General features: G+C 34.3%; 2 protein-coding genes and 1 pseudogene across 2 annotated transcripts; all 3 read left to right on the forward strand.

Moving 5' to 3' along the window:
- Nucleotides 1-1,123: 1,123 nt before the first annotated feature.
- LOC130809250 (serine/threonine protein phosphatase 2A 57 kDa regulatory subunit B' theta isoform-like) lies at nt 1,124-6,683 on the forward strand (annotated as a pseudogene).
- A 913-nt stretch (nt 6,684-7,596) lies between these two features.
- Nucleotides 7,597-12,818, forward strand: LOC130809251 (probable thimet oligopeptidase). The gene is made up of 8 exons (XM_057674938.1): nt 7,597-7,824; nt 9,367-9,464; nt 9,549-9,594; nt 9,869-9,965; nt 10,618-10,690; nt 10,773-10,877; nt 11,039-11,119; nt 12,229-12,818. The coding sequence occupies exons 1-6, from the start codon at nt 7,735-7,737 to the stop codon at nt 10,774-10,776; spliced, it is 408 nt and encodes a 135-aa protein (XP_057530921.1). The 5' UTR covers nt 7,597-7,734; the 3' UTR covers nt 10,777-10,877; nt 11,039-11,119; nt 12,229-12,818.
- A 1,968-nt stretch (nt 12,819-14,786) lies between these two features.
- LOC130807906 (serine/threonine protein phosphatase 2A 57 kDa regulatory subunit B' theta isoform-like) lies at nt 14,787-21,712 on the forward strand. Its single transcript, XM_057673304.1, has 2 exons — nt 14,787-16,842; nt 20,943-21,712. The coding sequence occupies exons 1-2, from the start codon at nt 15,637-15,639 to the stop codon at nt 21,303-21,305; spliced, it is 1,569 nt and encodes a 522-aa protein (XP_057529287.1). The 5' UTR covers nt 14,787-15,636; the 3' UTR covers nt 21,306-21,712.
- Nucleotides 21,713-22,109: the final 397 nt, after the last annotated feature.

Here is a 22,109-nt window from a genome sequence, read left to right on the forward strand (position 1 = left end):
CAGCCATTGCCATCGCCGTCCTTCTTCTCCACTTCAGTCGACCTCCACAGGTAACCCTAACTTTTTAATTCCGAGCCGTTTAGAAAGTGAGATGGCAGCCGTACACTTGTACCATTGGCAGACTATAGCTAGATTACTTGTAATCAAATATCCATGTTTTTCAGGATTACTTGTGATTTGTGAACAGGATGTCCATGGAAAATTCTAGTGATAAAACACTTGTGTCCTTGGCATGAGAGCATTTATCGTAACTATAGTTTTAATATGCCTAACATTTATAAAGCCTAACTATTGCACTTGTAATGAAGACTCTTAACCCGAAGGCTCATCCACTTGCATTTTTTTAGCTTACAGACATCCAGATGCTCTTTTCATATAAAATTAATAAAGGGAAATGATTTATTTGACATTGACATAGCTGGCAGTAGCCAGTAGGTGAGCACACCGTCCTAAAGAGGCTTTGTATACGATCCATTAAGGACCCATCAAGGTACCTAGATCCGTAGGGTCTGGGTCCAAAAATTTTGGACCCTTAGAGTGCAGATTTGAGTCTGGATCTATAAAAAATAAAAGGGTTCGGGTCTGCCCCTAGACCCGCCCCATGACCATCCCTACTAGTGATTGGTGACTTTTTCTTCCACTTTTGTGATATATTTGCAATTCTCACCATCTACATAATATATTTATTGTCTCTCCTCCTTATATAAATTTTCTAACCTATCCAATATAAAAAATATAAATATAAATTGAAAGAATATCTAAAATTAAAATATTAAATAATAATTTGCGAATTACAATTTTAAAGTTTAGTACTTTTGCAAATTATAGTTTTAATGTATATTTTTTTGCGAATTACAGCCACTGAAGTATTAAAGTTTACGGGTTTAAGTCAAAAAAACATAACTTCAACCACTTAATTTAAAAATTCAGACCATCTAAATAATTAAATTCTGTGTTTTGACGTGAATCTTTAAACTTTGATAATGGCTGTAATTTATAAAAAAATTTACAAAAAATAAATATTAAAACTATAATTCTAATTCGCAAAAATAATAAACTTTAAAATTATAATTTACAAATTATTCAAAATTAAAAGAACATAAAATTTTTGGAAACCCGGATTTTTTTAGTCAAGCACCATGAAATGGGAAGCCGTCAACCTATGTGTTGTTAGACAGAGTCAAATTGTCAACGGGAAGACAACTTCTTAATGGAAGAACACATAGATAATTTTACGGTAAAAAACCAGAAAAAAAAAACAAGTATCTCAACTTTCAAGGCCCAAGGCATTAGGGTTTGATGATTTTGAATTGTCTTGTGAACCGTTGAATTGGGTTTTGGTTACAATTTTTGATGGTAAATTTCTGTTTCATGTTATACGAGAGTTTAATTTTTGCCCCCTTATTGTTTGGCGCAATTGTTTTGCATGCTTGAGCACTTTTTGAATTTGAATTGGTATCTGAGTTAGGTTGATGTATTGTGCAAATTTTTAATCAAGATGATTTTTTCATTTGGATGTGGTAGAATTTTTCTGGGTTTGTTTGATTGAGTCTAAATTTGATGAACAAGTTTGTAATCTAGAAGGAAAAAGCAAAAAGGATTGCATATTAACTGTTTGTGACTGGTCTTTTGGTAATATTTGCTTTGGTTTCGTGTGAATTTCGCAAGGTTTCAAGAAATTGGTATATAGTATTTGGTGTTTTAGTGAGCAATGTTTAAGCAAATACTCAGTAAGATTCCTAGGACATCATCGAAATCATTGGAGAATCAAGATCATCAAAGTGTTTCTATTGCTGGTTCGAATGCGTCCACCAGTGTTAGGAAGAGTGATGTAGGCTCTAACAAGTCTAATAACCAGCATAATCTGGGTTCTAATGGTGCTTCAAATGTGGGGCAGAATCAGGGAAAGAAATTGCCTCGAACTGTAGAATCAATGATGAATGGTGTTATGTTGTCATCTTATGAAGCATTGCCAAGTTTTATGGATGCTCCAAGCTCAGAGAAGCAGAGCTTGTTTATGAGAAAGCTTCGTATGTGTTGTGTTTTATTTGATTTCCATGATCCAACAAAGAATCTGAGAGAAAAAGAGATAAAGAGACAAACATTGTTGGAAATAGTAGATTACATTTCTTCGGATGATGGCAAGTTTTCGGAGAATGTAATGCAAAATGGTATCTGTAAACTTATTTAGGTCTCTTGCCGCTCAACCTAGAGAAAACAAAGTTATAGAGGCCTTTGACGTTGAAGAGGAAGAGCCTTTGATGGATGCCTCATGGCCTCATTTACAGATAGTGTATGAGTTCTTATTGAGATTTGTGGCATCTCCTGAAACTGATGCTAAATTAGCCAAGAGGTATGTTGATCATTCCTTTGTGTTGAAGTTGTTGGATCTTTTTGATTCAGAAGATCCCCGAGAAAGAGAATATTTGAAGACGATTTTACATCGCTTATATGGAAAATTTATGGTGCACCGCCCGTTCATTAGAAAGGCAATTAACAATATATTTAATCAGTTTATTTTCGAGACCGAGAAACATAATGGGATTGCTGAACTTCTCGAGATACTGGGGAGCATCATTAATGGATTTGCTCTACCACTGAAAGAGGAGCATAAGCTTTTTCTTGTTAGGGCACTCATACCTCTGCATAAACCAAGGTGCTTGCCTATGTATCACGAACAATTAAGTTACTGTATCACACAATTTGTTGATAAAGATTGCAAGCTTGCTGATTCTGTAATTAGAGGGCTATTAAAGTATTGGCGTATCACTAATAGTTCCAAGGACGTGATGTTCTTGAGTGAGTTAAAAGAAATTTTAGAAGCGACACAAATGACGGAATTCCAGCGATGTTTAGTGCCCTTGTTTCGTCAAATTGCCCGTTGCTTGAGCAGTTCACATTTCCAGGTATGAAGTGTATTTTTCCTGTCCTGTCTTTTTTGAGTTCTTTGACTGGTTAGCTAAATATTGTATTTTATCCCACCCTCCCTTTATTTGCTTTGTTGTGTCATAATGTACTTTGTAAGTTGTTTCAAGAACTTTTTCTTTATGTGTACCACGTTGGATCTATGATTTCATGAAAACAGTAGCTCTGTTATTGTAGGATTTAGGCAAAAGCTGAAAATATAACTATACCCTCACCGCTCCAATCCCCCAAGTATCTTTAGTGGGAGCATCTTGCAGAGTTGTCGGAATTGATGTTGATGTTGGTGGAGCTTGATTTGGATGATTACACCTTGCTCCCTTTGTTTTTTGTTTATACTAAGCTTCTCATGGATTATCCAAATGGCCAATGCCCAACGCTCATGTAACTGGCACCCTATTTCATACTAGAGTATGTTTGCTAATGCTGTTGGTTGACGTGGGTCTTGTCCATCGAATTTTCGATTTCAAGACCCTGTGAGATTAGACTTGAATGTAATCCGTTTCTTAGGCAGCTCTACGATGTTAGGTCATTTGCGAAATAGACTTCATTCTTGATAAGATTCCATTTAATTTTATTCATAGATCAAACTCTTAAGGGTAGGAAGACTATAACCAATTACCATCCAATTTCTGGATGCTGTTGAAGCTCTAACCATCTATTCTCCTTTCTTAAATCTTAAAACTTCTCTAAATAGATAGGTTAGTCTCTTTCAAAGCATTACAAGGATTAGACATGAGTGGAGAATAGTCCAAGTATTTTATGTAACTTTTGATTCATCTGCCTCATAAAATGCAAAATCAAGGCTGCATCGTTTTGTAAAGGTTTTCAAATCTATCGAACCCTTACTATTGGTAAAGGTGTAAAAAACCGTGTTATAGGTTGGTTTGAGGAATATCTCATGCTATGTTGGTATAAAACAACATCATTATTGCATCACCCTCATTATTGTTATCGCAACCGAAGCTGCATTTACGCACTTGTCTAGAGTAAATGTTTCGTTTCTTAAATATGTATTATAAAGGATTTTTGCTAAGTTGAAAGAACTAGTTCTTGGATAAGTAGGTATTGTCCATATTGGTGATGGATGTTCATTATGATTAGTGAAAATGTTTGTTGATTCCCTTTCTTTTTCGACGCCGAGTATGTTGGAGGTTTTCTTGGGAAGGGGATGGTGGGAACTTTCACTGGATACTCAGTTTAAATGTGTTCATTCTCTTCAGGGATGGAGATTTTTTTGTATTGCCACACGTTAAAGTCATTTTTAGATTCATTTGGATTCTCTTGCACTCTAGGAGTTTGTGTTCCCTTTTCTACAGTATTTTGGTCATCTGTGAGTAAGTTTCACTAAACTTGTTGTCACAATCGGACTGGTCACTGTCTTTCTTTATTTGCACACGAGACCAACAATGAGTAAGTAAAGCTCTCACAAGCGGAGTTTAAGATGAGAAACATGTGTTCTTAATTCATTAAGTTTCACCATCTTAATAATCAAAACAACCTAAAAGCTTTGGAGAATGTTAAATATATATGTAGCATTGAGAATCTTTTACAACTTTTGGACTTTGGAGACTAACGGGTAACATGGAAATCTAATATATTGAGTATGGTTTTTTGGTTGCTAAGAAGATGGGCCCTTCACCTGACTAACACAATGGGCAAGACCGTCTGGATGTTTGGGAGCTGGGTGTTAAGGGGAATATTTACCTCAAACCCACTAATGCAATTTTATTCCATAACCTTGAAGTCATGGGCCCAAGCTGTATGCCACTAGGCTAATCTTGGCTTTTTTGTGACTATGTTGATTGCCGAAGATGATAGTTTGATTTCTAGAGTTTTTTAAAGTCTCAAATTGGGTCAGACATGATTAGGTGACTATAAAGTTCTTCTCGAAAGTTCTTGGTTTTCATCACTTGTAAATTGTATCATTGTCTTTTCATACCCCGGTGAAACCACTTCTTGGCAAAATGTTTTGTCTCAATATTTGTGTGTTTTTTCGAATTAAGCCATTGTTTGTTTTTTCTGGAGGGGGGAGGTTCCTAGGTGCTTATTGTGAAACACATCTTTTCCTGGGCTGCTTTACTTGTTAGAATTGGTGGTGAAAGACTCCTTTAAAAGGACAATGCAAGTCTGCTGTACTCAATGAGTGAACCTTTTAGCTTATCTCCTCTCTTCTACTATAGCGAGTCTTACTCTGATATATTGGCTACTTTCTGGAGAACAGAAATTTGAATGTGGTATAGTGGTAGTGATCTCCCAAACCCAGTCTACTTCTTTGTTCTGAGCATCAATTGGTATTAAAAGCTGCAATTGGTGTATCTTGGTCCATACTGTGATTTGCCTCCAGCGGAAAGGTTTTTATTTTTTATTTTTCTAATTCTTGTTGATTACTCATGGTTGTTAAAGTTCTATATGTACATCCAACCCCTTCAACCCCGCTTAGGCATTGGAGTAATGCACTGTTTTTTAGTTTATGTTGACTGGTTAATATACGTAAAACAGTTTCTACTAGTTTCTCTAGGCTAAAACTCTCTAGATGTATGTCACTGTGCATATTAACTACATCGAGGGAACTCGGGTTCGAATTTCATTGATCGGAATTCAAGATTATGAGCAATCGATATCTGGAGCTCGAGTGAATCTATGTGTTCAAACAAACATCCTACTAGTTTCTTAGGATAAAAAGGAATTCTGGTCTGGATTTTTAATTCAATTTATAACCAAAACTCTTATGTCAAGATAAAATATAACAATGGGGTTTTCTCTTAAAGTTCTAGCATAGTTGATATTATAAAAATTGTTTGATTTTTCTTTATGCATTTCATGTGGATAGATCCTCTTTGTTCTTGTATTTGTTCCTAGTGCCAGAAAGGTCTTTGTCCAAGAAAGTTGCAACTGTTTTTTTCTCGCGGGCTGTTTTTAGTTTGATGGCAAGTTCTGTGGGCCTGTATTGTCTTTGATTCCCCTTTCTTTTTTGTACTCCTTTCCAGGTTGCAGAAAGGGCACTATTCCTGTGGAACAATGATCACATTGAAAACTTGATCAAACACAACTGCAAGATTATTTTACCTATTGTATTTCCTGCACTGGAAAGGAATACACGAAATCATTGGAACCAGGCTGTTCATAGCTTGACCCTCAACGTACGAAAGATCTTGTATGACTTTGATTCCGAGCTTTTCGAGGAGTGTTTACAAAAGTTTCTGGAAGATGAATCAATGGAACAGGAAGTAGACGTCAAACGTGAAGCGACTTGGAAAAGATTAGAAGAAATTGCTGCAGGAAAAGCGAAAATTACGGAACCAGTGCTCGTCCCCCTCATTTTACCAGCTCGTATCACTTCTGGTCTTTGATCGCCCAAGCAAAGATCACTCCTTTTTTCGTAGTTTACGTGGGTGGGCTTGAATATTTTTTGACGCCTACTTCATTAACCGATGAAATATAACAGAGTTCCGCGGGTGGAGTTTCTCGGGTGTTCATTGACTTCTTTGTTAGTACTCTCGTTTTTCCTTGGCCAAAAGCCGAAAGGAGGAAAACCCCATCTAGCCGCTGTTTGTAGCTTTTGTTTTAATTTCTGAAACTCAGTAGTTAGATTTACTTAGATATTAATTATGGGGTAGATTTTAATTGAAAAGAGGAAGGGAAAAAATGGCATAAAATCAGAAAATTGTGAAAAATTGGCAGCAGTTGGAAGATTGTATTTGTACAGTTGTGATATATTCCTTGTTTGGCTTTATATAATTATAATTTTTTCTTTGGAAGGTGGTTTGTTTGTTTGTTTGTTTGTTTAATAGAGTATTGAATTCAAATAAACCAAACATTCCTTATATATTTTCTTGGTTGAAGGCTGGTTGGTTGGCTGGCTTGCCAAATGTTTTGAACCTTTCTTATAAATTTTGCGGGAGAATCATAGGTGAACTTAGCATTTAAAAATTTTCTCAATTATTTATTTGATAAGATTTGACTTTTACCACATATAGGAAAAATAAAATTCCCTCTCTTTCAAACATATATTGAATTTTTGGCCTTACTCCGGCATCATGAAAAATAAAATTTTACATTTTGGTCTTTGGATAATTTTGTAGTCTTTAATTTCTCCCCTAATTCTGATCATAGTTTCAATGAACTGGATTAATTGGACATGATGATGATAAACTATTAAATTATTAGGCATTTGACTTTAGATAGAATCGTAATTTGAGAAATGATAATGAAAATTTGAATTAATTAAGCAAAAATATATATAAAAAAAATCACATTATAGTCAATTTTTAAATCTATTTTCCAAGATAAGCATTTTTTTCCCAGATTTGAGGTTTGAGGCTGTTCGCACTTTGTAACAGCAAACAAAGTTAAAATTTCGTCAAATAAGGGGAATTGCTGTTTTTAGCTCACATCTATTCGTTGTTGCTAACAGCGAACAAAGACTGGAGATCAAAAATAGTCAAAATCTTTGTTCTCTGTTAATAACAGAGAACAAACTCTTTGACTTGTTTTGACCTCCAGTCTTTGTTCGCTGTTACTAGCAGCGAACAACCCCAAACCACAAATTTGAAAAAAAATTGTTTATCTTGAAAATTATTTTGCAAAATTTGTTATTGTATGAATTTTTTATATTTTTTTTTGACTAAAAAGTCAAAGCAACATTTACAATAGTAGTTATTTTTATTTTAATTGGTTCAATTTGAAAACAAATGGGTGAGAGAGAGAAAAAGGGTGTGGTTTGAAGTTTATTTAACACTACTTTCTGATTCTAACCTTTGATACAATTGTATGTCATCTTTGTCTTTCTAGGTTCCAGTTGTTCTACTAATGTGCGAATTCTTGAAAGAAGATGGTAACTCTCCAGCATTATTACGGTTTTCTGAAGTTGTTAGTCTTTTCCATGAATTTGGCCATGTGGTAAGTTTTGAATGTTGTGTTTTCAAAATCAAAACTTTTGTTTTTGACTGCATGTTTTATGTGCTTCCATTTGGAATTCCCTTCTGCGATCTATTCTGAATGATATCCCTGTCTTAGCCAGTAAATGAAAACATAAACTCGTCTTTTTGTACTTTTCTGTAGTACTCGAAGCTCCTTATTTGTCAGGCTTAGATATTATATTGTTAGAAGCCTATGGTATTCTTCTTTCTGATGATGTCAAATGCAAATCAGTAATCGCCTTCTGTACTTTTGTTGAAAGTTGAATATATTATGAAGACTGTTATCGACTTGAAAACAAGAGTATAAAATAAGAGCGAAGATGACATTCAATATTGATATTGATAGTTCTTGGACTATATTGCAAGTACAAGATAAACCCAAGATTTTAGCATTCAAGTGAGAATCCAAAAACTCACAAAAGAAAAAATCTGTCAGCTGATTTCTTTTCTCTTTACTTTTGTATTATTGAGTAGTCATTCCAACTCCTTTCTCGTCTAACTGATTCTCTTGTTTGAAACTCTTTTAACACTTTGCTGACCCTCACTTTTTATGTGCTTGGATAAGAAGGAAGAGAAGGGAAGGGAAGGAAAGGAAATTGATGGTTGCAAATTCTTTCCCTTTTTAGGAAAGACATGGTTTGGAAGACACAATCCCACCTTCCTTCCCCTTATCCTCGCTTCACGTTCCCTCTCTTTTGTGACCATCACTGTCCACACTCTAACACAGCGTCACAGCCTCATAAGCCTTTTCTTAATAGGCATTACGGTTGTTCTTCATGCTCTCTAGTGCTTTAAATTATTAGATGTCCTCACTCTATGTAATAGAAACTTCCCTGTTATGTTACGTAACCCCCTTATATAACCTTTTTGATAGTTCCGCGATGTTAAATCCCGTTATATAGCGGTGCATGAAATTTCATGGTCAAAACACCGTGTTGACCATTGCGTAACGTTTAACGCCCGTTATTTTACAGTTATAATGATATTTCACCGTTACAACGTTATGTCTTCTCGTTAAAATTTCATTAATACCCTTTAACTTTATTTATTACGATCACTTCAATCATAGTTACTCATAATTTTAGTTGATAAACCAAATAATGAACTAATAACTAATAAATTAATTATTAATTATACACTATAAAAATCTCAAATATTGCAATTATAATAGCTTGTTGCATATTATTGCATAATTATAGTAGTTCATGCGAGTCCACACTAATAAAAGGAGTGGCATATCTCATTATGAATACTGAAATTTTCTATTGAGACTAATAGACTGAAATGCTCCATAACCCTTAAACCATATGTATATGCGACCAAGCATGCACAACTTATAATCATCACAGCACACACACGCACAAAAGAAAGAAAGTATTGGCTGCTAAGTGATGCTTTGCTTGTGTCAAGTCACAAGTGTCTTTAATCTTTGGTGGATAAAACTTAAAAAGATAATGTTTCTTGTCTTGAATTGAAATTGTGATCATCAGTTAATGGCTTTAGCTTGGTAATGATTTATCAGGTCCACCCTTTGTGTAATCGTGCATCACTTGCTCGGTTCTCTGGCTTGTGTGTTGATCATGATTTTGTTGAGATTCCTGGGCATGTTTTTGAAAATTGGTAAAGTTTTTCACCTTTTTGGGAAGAAAATTCTTTTGGAAATCATCCGAGCCGACATAGTTTTCTTTTATAATTTATGAATAGGTGCTTCGAGAGCAGCATCTTGAAATTAATATCTGGTTATTATCAGGTAATTGCAGCCTTCATCTATGCTCATACTACTCTCCCAGTTTCTAGTTTGCAGCTTGCAGTTTGATATAGATTAAAGATAGATAGTGGCATATTGGTGCATGTTTGCTATTGATTGTTGTCCGAGAATAACAAGAAAATCTAATCTCGTAATTCATACTGAGTTGAGAATGTCCAGCTAGATACTCTTTCTCATACTACTTGCTCTTCAGTTTCCTATAGTTTTTTAGTACTTGTTAAGCTGATGCTATATATTATAATGGTCCTTCTTATAGGATGTCACAAGGCCAATCAAGGATGACGTTTGTAATTCTTTGAGGAAATGGCGATATTCATTTTCTGCTCTTAAGTTGAGGCAGGAAATTCTTTACTGTAAGCAATATTCCTATGTCCTGGAATTATCAAATAATTTCTTTGTACATGAAGACAGTTTGCTATTTGTCAACTCTTTTTAACTTTTATACTCAGCTTCGTGTTTACTGCATGTTGATCTCTGGAACATTACGGTTGCCTTCGGTTGAAGGAAATATGCATGATATTAGTGCTGTAAAGTAATTTCAGGTTTAAAGAACATTTCCTAATGTAAACCCTGGTGATGTGATGCTCACTTTTCACTTACCACTTACCAGAAGAACGTACGTCTTCTGTTTGATTGTTGGTCCAAAGTTTGTCATTGGTGTGGTTATCGTCAAGGTGAAGTGAGCACAAATATTTATAGTGCTATGGTGACAGTTTGTATGAAGATTGAACTAACTTTGCTGTAAATTTGGGCATATTAAAAACTAAGCCTAAATTTATGCTGCTTAAATGGGCTTACGTTATTCTGTACATATTGTATTCGAATTGTAGGATTCAACGTACTTCATGCTGCTTTCATCTTGATCCTTGAGATGTTATGATCTTCTGTTCTTTTTAGATAATACCATTTGGCTAATCAACAATACTGTCGGGTGACCTGTCAATGTGTATGTGCTTTATGGATAATCTGTTAAATTATACTAAAAGCCTAAAACCCCTTTTCTAGGTCTTTTTGATCAAATAATACTTCTACTGACAACGTCAACTTCCTCGAGTTGTTCAAGTTTCTTCATCCCAAGGTAAACAAATGGTTACACTGGCATAATATACTAGTTCTCCTTTCAGATTGGATTTTTGGCTGAGTTGTCTTTCGTTTTCCAGGTGATGTTGGGGTTACCAATCTTGGAAGGTACTAACCCAGCTTCATGTTTTCCACACTCAGCAATTGGTTATGAAGCTAGTTGCTACAGTCGTGTATGGAGCAAGGTGTCCAGCAATCTCTTCTTACTATATATTATGATCAATTGTCTTGGTGATTGTTTGTATTGCATTGATCAGTCATTGGCAATCTAATTTTATCTTAAATTAGGCTTCTTTTGTTGCCAGAAAAAATAGTGGTCTTATCCTCCAACTTTAATGGTTTTTAGGTGTTTGCTGCTGATATATTTGCTTCCAAGTTTCATGATGGTGGACTCAACCATCATATTGGCATGCAGTTCCGCAACAAGGTGAAATTTATCTTATGCCTTCTAATATTTGAAAGGAATGCGTGACAGGCATTCTGGTCTCTCTTTTACCAGTGTCCCATATATGATATACCGTTCATTCCAAGGGTGCATAAAGATGCATGATGGCATGTGTTTATTCTGATCTTTTGTTTTATCATTTCCCTCGAACTTCCAGCCCTTTTATCTTTATATTGGCAGTTATAAAAGAGAAAAAAGAGTACCCCTATAAAGTTTAACGTGCTGTTTGTTTAGGATTTTAAATGCATACTAGCATCAGCAGTGGATCTAGACCATACTGAAGTAGGCACCGACACCATTCATCATGATCTTCTTTATAGAATGCAGTTTGCTGTTAGGTTTTGCATATGATGTGGAATTGATTCTTGTGATCATACTCATTATTAGTTCAAAATGCATCTCATGGGGGCACTGCCTTCTTTGCCTCATTGGACAGTTTGCTAGAACAGTTTACATCAAAAGAACCTGATGACCAAATCCACGCCTATTTTTTCACCTTTTATTACTTGAGTCAAGAAGTTTAATTCATTAATTGAGGCAGAAGAAACTTTCATCTTTTATTTTTAAAAGGCTTATGGCCATTATGTGTTCCTTTTAGGAAGGAGCACAAATCATATCTGACATGATTCATGTGCAGTTTGTTTATACTGCTCATTTGTCCTAGAAATTTGGGTTTATGTTTGAACCCATTCCTTTCGCATCTCCATCTGGCAGGTACTCGCTCCACGGGGAGCCAAAGATCCACTTGAGTGTTTGTTATTTGTGTGAAGTTTTAAATCATGTTTGCTAATTGCTATCATAGGTCAATCGAAAACGAACAAACCCTTTTAATACGAAATAAGATACATTCATCCACCCTCACAAACCCCGCTTAGTCGGGAGTTTCACGGAGTCACTCAATGACATTAGGGAAGTAAAATTTGTGTATCAGTTTAGGCTGCATTTTTTTTTGAAGTGCAGTTTAGGCTGCATTAATTACTGTAGTTGGTGGGTTATAAGTTTGTAGCATTCTCATTTCTCCTCCATCATAGCCTTAATCAAGAGACTAATACACATAACACAATGATTCATGTTAATCGACACTTTGACAGATTCATCCTCTGGTATGAAGAAAGAGCTTGAGCTCTGAAAGGTACAAGAAACTACAATATCGTAATGCTTTCCAGTTTCCACCACTTTCATGAAGGGTGTTCTAATCTCAGCTTTTACAAAAGCCAAGGCAGAAAAGGGTCCGTGCACTTGGATGCGGTGCGACATCGGTTATTGTGCCTCAATAAATCATACACCCTCGTGTAAAGAATAATTTTCAAATTACTCCTTCACAACTCTACTTTTTGTTAAATTATTGCTCTCTTTTTCTCATTTTATTCTAGTCTCTGATCATTCAGGGTTTGTCATTATTAATATCTTCCATTATCAGGGGCCATTTTATTGGAAAATGTTGCATCTTTGTCGGAATTTTTATTTTTAAACTATTTTTTATTTTGTCTATTTTTATAATTTCCTTTATATCACTAATAATTTGGTGCCCCTATTGTGTCAATAATAACATGCTACTCCCCATCACTATATAATGCGTATGAATATTGAATACTAATTCTCTTTAGAGGTGTTGATTCGGGTTTGATATTTAGGATTTGTTTCTTTTTCAGATTGTTCAGTTTAGATTTTATCAATCTTGTTTGCGAGCTTGATTTGGATAATTAATTTTAAATTTTAATCAATAAAAATAATTAAAGGGGATCAAGCACGGGCCAATCAAAACCAAGGTTCGTCGCTAGCTGAACTATTATTAGGCTTATCCTTTGGGAATGTGGGAGACAAAGTCTGTGTGCGATAACTTACGAAAGGTTGTTAGAGTCAAGTCCTCTCTAAAGTGACAATTGAATTAGACAGTCTCAAAGAAATGGTAGCGAATGCGATTTGCTTGTACACTCGGTGATTCTTTGGTGCTATTGGACATCAATTGTGTCCTCAGACTAGGGTTATTCTATCAATCAGTTGGATTTTAGGTCGAATTTTCATAACTCAAATTATTTTAAATTTAAATTATATTCGTCTATTTAATAAATATCTCATGTTAATTTTAATTCAAGTCATTTTAGATTTAAGTCTCTATATAAACATTATTAAGTTTGTAATTAGTAATACTATAAGTTAAATTAGTTTTGGGTCAATTTCTAAAATAAATTTAAATCTTTATTTTGAACCCTTAATTAGTTAGGTAAGTCTTCCTATTTGTTGACTTCCAAATCAACATCAATTTATTTGGATACAAATTGGGCTTAAACATGAGGGCGGACAAAATAGTAAGATTTCAAGTAGATTATATTTTTTTGTTAACCATTGACTACTAATTAGATTTGATTTTTATTCAATTCTACTTGTTCAATTAAATTTGAAAATATCTTAATGCAATGAACATAAAATACAAATTTTTTTTATCTTTTTAAAAATGTTTTAAAAATAACTAGCGTCGATCAAATTTATATCAAATTAGATACTATTAACTATCAATTGGATAATAGTTGACAAATATTCGAGAATCATAGGTTAGCCTAGTGAAGTAGTGATCGGTGACTTTTTCTTCCACTTTTGTGATATATATGCAATTCTCACCATCTACATAATATATTTATTGTCTCTCCTCCTTATATAAATTTTCTAACCTATCCAAAATAAAAAATATAAATATATATTGAAAGACTATCTAAAATTAAAAAATTAAATAATAATTTGCGAATTATAATTTTAAAGTTTAGTACTTTTGCAAATTACAGTCTTAATGTATATTTTTTTCGAATTACAGCCACTGAAGTATCAAAGTTTATAGGTTTAAGTCAAAAACACATAACTTCGACCACTTAATTTAAAATTCTGACCATCAAAATAGTCGAATTCTGTGTTTTGGCATGAGCCTTTAAATTTTGATACTTTAATGGCTGTAATTTATAAAATAATTTATAAAAAATAAATATTAAAACTGTAATTCTAAGTCGCAAAAATAATAAACTTTAAAATTATAATTTACAAATTATTCAAAATTAAAAGAACATAAAATTTTTGGAAACCCGGATTTTTTTAGTCAAGCACCATGAAATGGGAAGCCGTCAACCTATGTGTTGTTAGACAGAGTCAAATTGTCAACGGGAAGACAACTTCTTAATGGAAGAACACATAGATAATACAACATCTTGTGTTGTACCGTGTTTGATATAATAAATTTATTTTTTAAAATAATTATTTTAAAATGATAAGTGATTATTTAAGATTGCAAATAAATTATTTAAAGACATTAAATTTACATTAAACTAATTCAAGAAAAATAATCTCTATCATAATATTGTCGAATTTGTAATTATTCAAATTTATACTTTTGATATAATGGAGTATATAAGTATATGGCTTTTATTTTTCTCACCATTATTGATTATTCTCTCTGGTCTCTTTTCTTTTTAAATGTTACTATATTCATGGACAGTCTTACTAATTCTTTTTATGGAGTATTTGATTTGATATTTTATTTGGGCTTTTATTTTTTTTTTTTGTTTTCTTATCTTTTTCTAAATTATCATTAATAAAAAAGTATAACTTTCTTTATTGGAACTTGCCCTACAAATTATGATATTCCAAACAAGCATATGAAATTAGGTCATTTTGTTTTTCTAAAGAAAATAATAACGTTTTCTTTTTCTTTTAATTATTTTTCAAAATTAGTTTTTAAGAAGCCACAGAAATAATTATTGTGGTATGAGAAATTTTCATTATTTTTATAATTCAAAATTTAAATTGGAAAAAGAGGGATATCAGTTTTATTATTTCTTTTTACACAGATTTTGTAAACAATAAATTAGACAGTGTCATTTTCTCATCACTTATTCATAGTGGATTTACACGTTCAAGTTTCTTCTTTCATCTTTTATTTTGAATTAGGTCCCAAAATATTGAATCTTTGCTGCTCTATTGTTCCGGTGAAAACCCGAAAAAGAAAAGTGAAGAATTTTTTTAGGGTATAATTTTATTGTAAAAAATCAGAAAAAAAAAACAAGTATTTCAACTTTCAAGGGACAAGGCAATAGGGTTTGATGATTTTGAATTGTATTGTGAACCGCTGAATTGGGTTTTGGTTACAATTTTTGATGGTAAATTTCTGTTTCATGTTATAAGAGAGTTTAATTTTTGCCCCCTTTTTGTTTGGTGCAATTGTTTTGCATGCTTGAGCACTTTTTGAATTTGAATTGGTATCTGAGTTAGGTTGATATATTGTGCAAATTTTTAATCAAGATGATTTTTTCATTTGGATGTGGTAGAATTTTTCTGGGTTTGTTTGATTGAGTCTAAATTTGATGAACAAGTTTGTAATCTAGAAGGAAAAAGCAAAAAGGATTGCATATTAACTGTTTGTGACTGGTCTTTTGGTAATATTTGCTTTGGTTTCGTGTGAATTTTGCAAAAGATTTCAAGAAATTGGTATATAGTAATTGGTGTTTTAGTGAGCAATGTTTAAGCAAATACTCAGTAAGATTCCTAGGAAATCATCGAAATCATTGGAGAATCGAGATCATAAAAGTGTTTCTATTGCTGGTTCGAATGCGTCCACCAGTGTTAGGAAGAGTGATGTAGGCTCTAACAAGTCTAATAACCAGCATAATCTGGGTTCTAATGCTGCTTCAAATGTGGGGCAGAATCAGGGAAAGAAATTGCCTCGAACTGTAGAATCGATGATGAATGGTGTTATGTTGTCATCTTATGAAGCATTGCCAAGTTTTATGGATGCTCCAAGCTCAGAGAAGCAGAGCTTGTTTATGAGAAAGCTTCGTATGTGTTGTGTTTTATTTGATTTCCATGATCCAACAAAGAATCTGAGAGAAAAAGAGATAAAGAGACAAACATTGTTGGAAATAGTAGATTACATTTCTTCGGCTAATGGCAAGTTTTCGGAGAATGTAATGCAAGAGGTCATAAAAATGGTATCTGTAAACTTATTTAGGTCTCTTGCCGCTCAACCTAGAGAAAACAAAGTTATAGAGGCGTTTGACGTTGAAGAGGAAGAGCCTTTGATGGATGCCTCATGGCCTCATTTACAGATAGTGTATGAGTTCTTATTGAGATTTGTGGCATCTCCTGAAACTGATGCTAAATTAGCCAAGAGGTATGTTGATCATTCCTTTGTGTTGAAGTTGTTGGATCTTTTTGATTCAGAAGATCCCCGAGAAAGAGATTATTTGAAGACGATTCTACATCGCATATATGGAAAATTTATGGTGCACCGCCCGTACATTAGAAAGGCAATTAACAATATATTTTATCAGTTTATTTTCGAAACCGAGAAACATAATGGGATTGCTGAACTTCTCGAGATACTGGGGAGCATCATTAATGGATTTGCTCTACCACTGAAAGAGGAGCATAAGCTTTTTCTTGTTAGGGCACTCATACCTCTGCATAAACCAAGGTGCTTGCCTATGTATCACCAACAATTAAGTTACTGTATCACACAATTTGTTGAGAAAGATTGCAAGCTTGCTGATTCTGTAATTAGAGGGCTATTAAAGTATTGGCCCATCACTAATAGTTCCAAGGAAGTGATGTTCTTGAGTGAGTTAGAAGAAATTTTAGAAGCAACACAAATGCCGGAATTCCAGCGATGTTTAGTGCCCTTGTTTCGTCAAATTGCCCGTTGCTTGAGCAGTTCACATTTCCAGGTATGAAGTGTATTTTTCCTGTCCTGTCTTTTTTGAGTTCTTTGACTGTTTAGCTAAATATGGTATTTTATCCCGCCCTCCCTTTATTTGCTTTGTTGTGTCATAATGTACTTTGTAAGTTGTTTCAAGAACTTTTTCTTTATGTGTACCACGTTGGATCTATGATTTCATGAAAACAGTAGCTCTGTTATTGTAGGATTTAGGCAAAAGCTGAAAATATAACTATACCCTCACCGCTCCAATCCCCCAAGTATCTTTAGTGGGAGCATCTTGCAGAGTTGTCGGAATTGATGTTGATGTTGGTGGAGCTTGATTTGGATGATTACACCTTGCTCCCTTTGTTTTTTGTTTATACTAAGCTTCTCATGGATTATCCAAATGGCCAATGCCCAACGCTCATGTAACTGGCACCCTATTTCATACTAGAGTATGTTTGCTAATGCTGTTGGTTGACGTGGGTGTTGTCCATCGAATTTTCGATTTCAAGACCCTGTGAGATTAGACTTGAATGTAATACGTTCCTTAGGCAGCTCTACGATGTTAGGTCATTTGCGAAATAGACTTCATTCTTGATAAGATTCCATTTAATTTTAATCATAGATCAAACTCTTAAGGGTAGGAGGACTATAACCAATTACCCTCCAATTTCTGGATGCTGTTGAAGTTCTAACCATCTATTCTCCTTTCTTAAATCTTAAAACTTCTCTAAATAGTTAGGTTAGTCTCTTTCAAAGCATTACAAGGATTAGACATGAGTGGAGAATAGTCCAAGTATTTTATGTAACTTTTGATTCATCTGCCTCATAAAATGCAAAATCAAGGCCGCATCGTTTTGTAAAGGTTTTCAAATCTATCGAACCCATACTATTGGTAAAGGAGTAAAAAACCGTGTTATAGGTTGGTTTGAGGAATATCTCATGCTATGTTGGTGTAAAACAACATCATTATTGCATCACCGTCATTATTGTTATCGCAACCGAAGCTGCATTTACGCACTTGTCTAGAGTAAATGTTTCTTTTCTTAAATATGTTTTATAAAGGATTGTTGCTAAGTTGAAAGAACTAGTTCTTGGATAAGTAGGTATTGTCCATATTGGTGATGGATGTTCATTATGATTAGTGAAAATGTTTGTTGGTTCCCTTTCTTTTTCGACGCCAAGTAGGTTGGAGGTTTTCTTGGGAAGGGGATGGTGGGGACTTCCACTGGATACTCAGTTTAAATGTGTTCATTCTCTTCAGGGATGGAGATTTCTTTGTATTGCCACACATTAAAGTCATTTTTAGATTCATTTGGATTCTCTTGCACTCTAGGAGTTTTTGTTCCCTTTTCTACAGTATTTTGGTCATCTGTTATACCTAGAGCCATCATTTGAGATGTACTTAGAGTTTTGAAACTTTATATGATACTTAATGAGTAGGGTGGTTTACACTTGAGAAGAAAGAATTACAGTTGGAGATAACAGTAGTTGGTGGAATACCTGTTGTGGATACTGTTGAGATAGATGTACTAAAGATCTTATAGATTGAAGGCATTTGATTTTATAGAAGCAGGGAAAAAGATGAAAGACTTTATGAAAGTGCCTTCTCTATCTAGCCTTTTAAACTTAGCTCCTTTTTTTTTTTTTTTTTCTTTAGTGAATTGGTCCAGTTCAATTCTTAGACTTCTCACATTCCTAGATGCATCTCATTGTATGATATTTTTCTTAGAGATGATTTTTATGTTCGGCTTCTTCTTGCTCAAATTATGGTATGATGTTGTTTGGTAAAATTTGCTTCTGACTTCCTCATTATTGCTATTTGGAGCCCCAATACTTTGCTGAGACCATATTTTTACTCGTTATACATCAGAGAATTTTATATTTTTTCAGTAGCAATATTTTTTTTCAAGGTTCAAGGCTTATGATTTTATGAAGGATCGGCTGGTTAAATCTTAATGCATTGTCATTTGTTTTATTGTTTTTTTCGGTGATTGAGTTAATTTTAGAATTATTATTTGGTTAAACTTATGTTTTGTTAATGGCTTGGGCCTTGGAGAACAATTCATAGAGATTGAACTGGAGTATAGTTTTCAATCCTTTGACAATTTGATGGTATGCCTTCAAAGAGATCAACATATTTTCAATGACAAACATAGTTCTCTTTAGATAAGGTATTTTTTCCTAAGGTTGTTATGTCAGTCATAGCTATGTGACTCATGTTGACTAGTTGTTTAGTTGACCTTTGTGGATAAAATCAGGTTCAATGTTTGAGGATCTGCTAGTTTTCTTGTTGTCGTGGACCTTAGACATCTCCTTGGTGAGGTAATACACATTCATCAACAACAATGCCAAAGCTTTCATGCCAAGAGATTGGGTCGGCTACATGGACCAATATATTAAGTCAATAGTCGCATGAACTCTCCTCCATTCACTTCGATAATTGATTTTTGGTTCAAGATTGTGTGATATGACTAAGTTTCACTAAACTTGTTGTCACAATCATACTGGTCACTGTCTTTCTTTATTTGCACACGAGACCAACAATGAGTAAGTAAAGCTCTCACAAGCGGAGTTTAAGATGAGAAACATGTGTTCTTAATTCATTAAGTTTCACCATCTTAATAATCAAAACAACCTAAAAGCTTTGGAGAATGTTAAATATATATGTAGCATTGAAAATCTTCTACAACTTTTGGACTTTGGAGACTAACGGGTAACATGGAAATCTAATATATTGAGTATGGTTTTTTGGTTGCTAAGAAGATGGGCCCTTCACCTGACTAACACAATGGGCAAGACCGTCTGGATGTTTGGGAGCTGGGTGTTAAGGGGAATATTTACCTCAAACCCACTAATGCAATTTTATTCCATAACCTTGAAGTCATGGGCCCAAGCTGTATGCCACTAGGCTAATCTTGGCTTTTTTGTGACTATGTTGATTGCCGAAGATGATAGTTTGATTTCTAGAGTTTTTTAAAGTCTCAAATTGGGTCAGACATGATTAGGTGACTATAAAGTTCTTCTCGAAAGTTCTTGGTTTTCATCACTTGTAAATTGTATCATTGTCTTTTCATACCCCGGTGAAATCACTTCTTGGCAAAATGTTTTGTCTCAATATTTGTGTTTTTTCGAATTAAGCCATTGTTTGTTTTTTCTGGAGGGGGGAGGTTCCTAGGTGCTTATTGTGAAACACATCTTTTCCTGGGCTGCTTTACTTGTTAGAATTGGTGGTGAAAGACTCCTTTAAAAGGACAATGCAAGTCTGCTGTACTCAATGAGTGAACCTTTTAGCTTATCTCCTCTCTTCTACTATAGCGAGTCTTACTCTGATATATTGGCTACTTTCTGGAGAACAGAAATTTGAATGTGGTATAGTGGTAGTGATCTCCCAAACCCAGTCTACTTCTTTGTTCTGAGCATCAATTGGTATTAAAAGCTGCAATTGGTGTATCTTGGTCCATACTGTGATTTGCCTCCAGCGGAAAGGTTTTTATTTTTTATTTTTCTAATTCTTGTTGATTACTCATGGTTGTTAAAGTTCTATATGTACATCCAACCCCTTCAACCCCGCTTAGGCATTGGAGTAATGCACTGTTTTTTAGTTTATGTTGACTGGTTAATATACGTAAAACAGTTTCTACTAGTTTCTCTAGGCTAAAACTCTCTAGATGTATGTCACTGTGCATATTAACTACATCGAGGGAACTCGGGTTCGAATTTCATTGATCGGAATTCAAGATTATGAGCAATCGATATCTGGAGCTCGAGTGAATCTATGTGTTCAAACAAACATCCTACTAGTTTCTTAGGATAAAAAGGAATTCTGGTCTGGATTTTTAATTCAATTTATAACCAAAACTCTTATGTCAAGATAAAATATAACAATGGGGTTTTCTCTTAAAGTTCTAGCATAGTTGATATTATAAAAATTGTTTGATTTTTCTTTATGCATTTCATGTGGATAGATCCTCTTTGTTCTTGTATTTGTTCCTAGTGCCAGAAAGGTCTTTGTCCAAGAAAGTTGCAACTGTTTTTTTCTCGCGGGCTGTTTTTAGTTTGATGGCAAGTTCTGTGGGCCTGTATTGTCTTTGATTCCCCTTTCTTTTTTGTACTCCTTTCCAGGTTGCAGAAAGGGCACTATTCCTGTGGAACAATGATCACATTGAAAACTTGATCAAACACAACTGCAAGATTATTTTACCTATTGTATTTCCTGCACTGGAAAGGAATACACGAAATCATTGGAACCAGGCTGTTCATAGCTTGACCCTCAACGTACGAAAGATCTTGTATGACTTTGATTCCGAGCTTTTCGAGGAGTGTTTACAAAAGTTTCTGGAAGATGAATCAATGGAACAGGAAGTAGACGTCAAACGTGAAGCGACTTGGAAAAGATTAGAAGAAATTGCTGCAGGAAAAGCGAAAATTACGGAACCAGTGCTCGTCCCCCTCATTTTACCAGCTCGTATCACTTCTGGTCTTTGATCACCCAAGCAAAGATCACTCCTTTTTTCGTAGTTTACGTGGGTGGGCTTGAATATTTTTTGACGCCTACTTCATTAACCGATGAAATATAACAGAGTTCCGCGGGTGGAGTTTCTCGGGTGTTCATTGACTTCTTTGTTAGTACTCTCGTTTTTCCTTGGCCAAAAGCCGAAAGGAGGAAAACCCCATCTAGCCGCTGTTTGTAGCTTTTGTTTTAATTTCTGAAACTCAGTAGTTAGATTTACTTAGATATTAATTATGGGGTAGATTTTAATTGAAAAGAGGAAGGGAAAAATGGCATAAAATCAGAAAATTGTGAAAAATTGGCAGCAGTTGGAAGATTGTATTTGTACAGTTGTGATATATTCCTTGTTTGGCTTTATATAATTATAATTTTTTCTTTGGAAGGTGGTTTGTTTGTTTGTTTGTTTGTTTGTTTGTTTAGTAGAGTATTGAATTCAAATAAACCAAACATTCCTTAAGTACTTTACTGTCACAATTACTTTTCCAGAAGAGTTAATTAAGGTGGAATGTACAATAGTAGTTGTTGAGGGGACTTTGTGCACCACTTTTCCTCAGACATACTAATGACCATTGGAGTAAGGCTAGCCTGAAAGCATATCAACCTTATTATTGTATGGACCCATATTTTCTTGGTTGAAGGCTGGTTGGTTGGCTGGCTTGCCAAATGTTTTGAACCTTTCTTATAAATTTTGAGGCGAATCATAGGTCGACTTAGCGTTTAAAGAGAAAAATTTATTTGACAAGATTTGACTTTCACCCCATATAGGAAAAATAAAACTC

This window comes from Amaranthus tricolor, chromosome 3 (genome assembly GCF_026212465.1).
Source record: "Amaranthus tricolor cultivar Red isolate AtriRed21 chromosome 3, ASM2621246v1, whole genome shotgun sequence".
Lineage (NCBI taxonomy): Eukaryota > Viridiplantae > Streptophyta > Magnoliopsida > Caryophyllales > Amaranthaceae > Amaranthus > Amaranthus tricolor.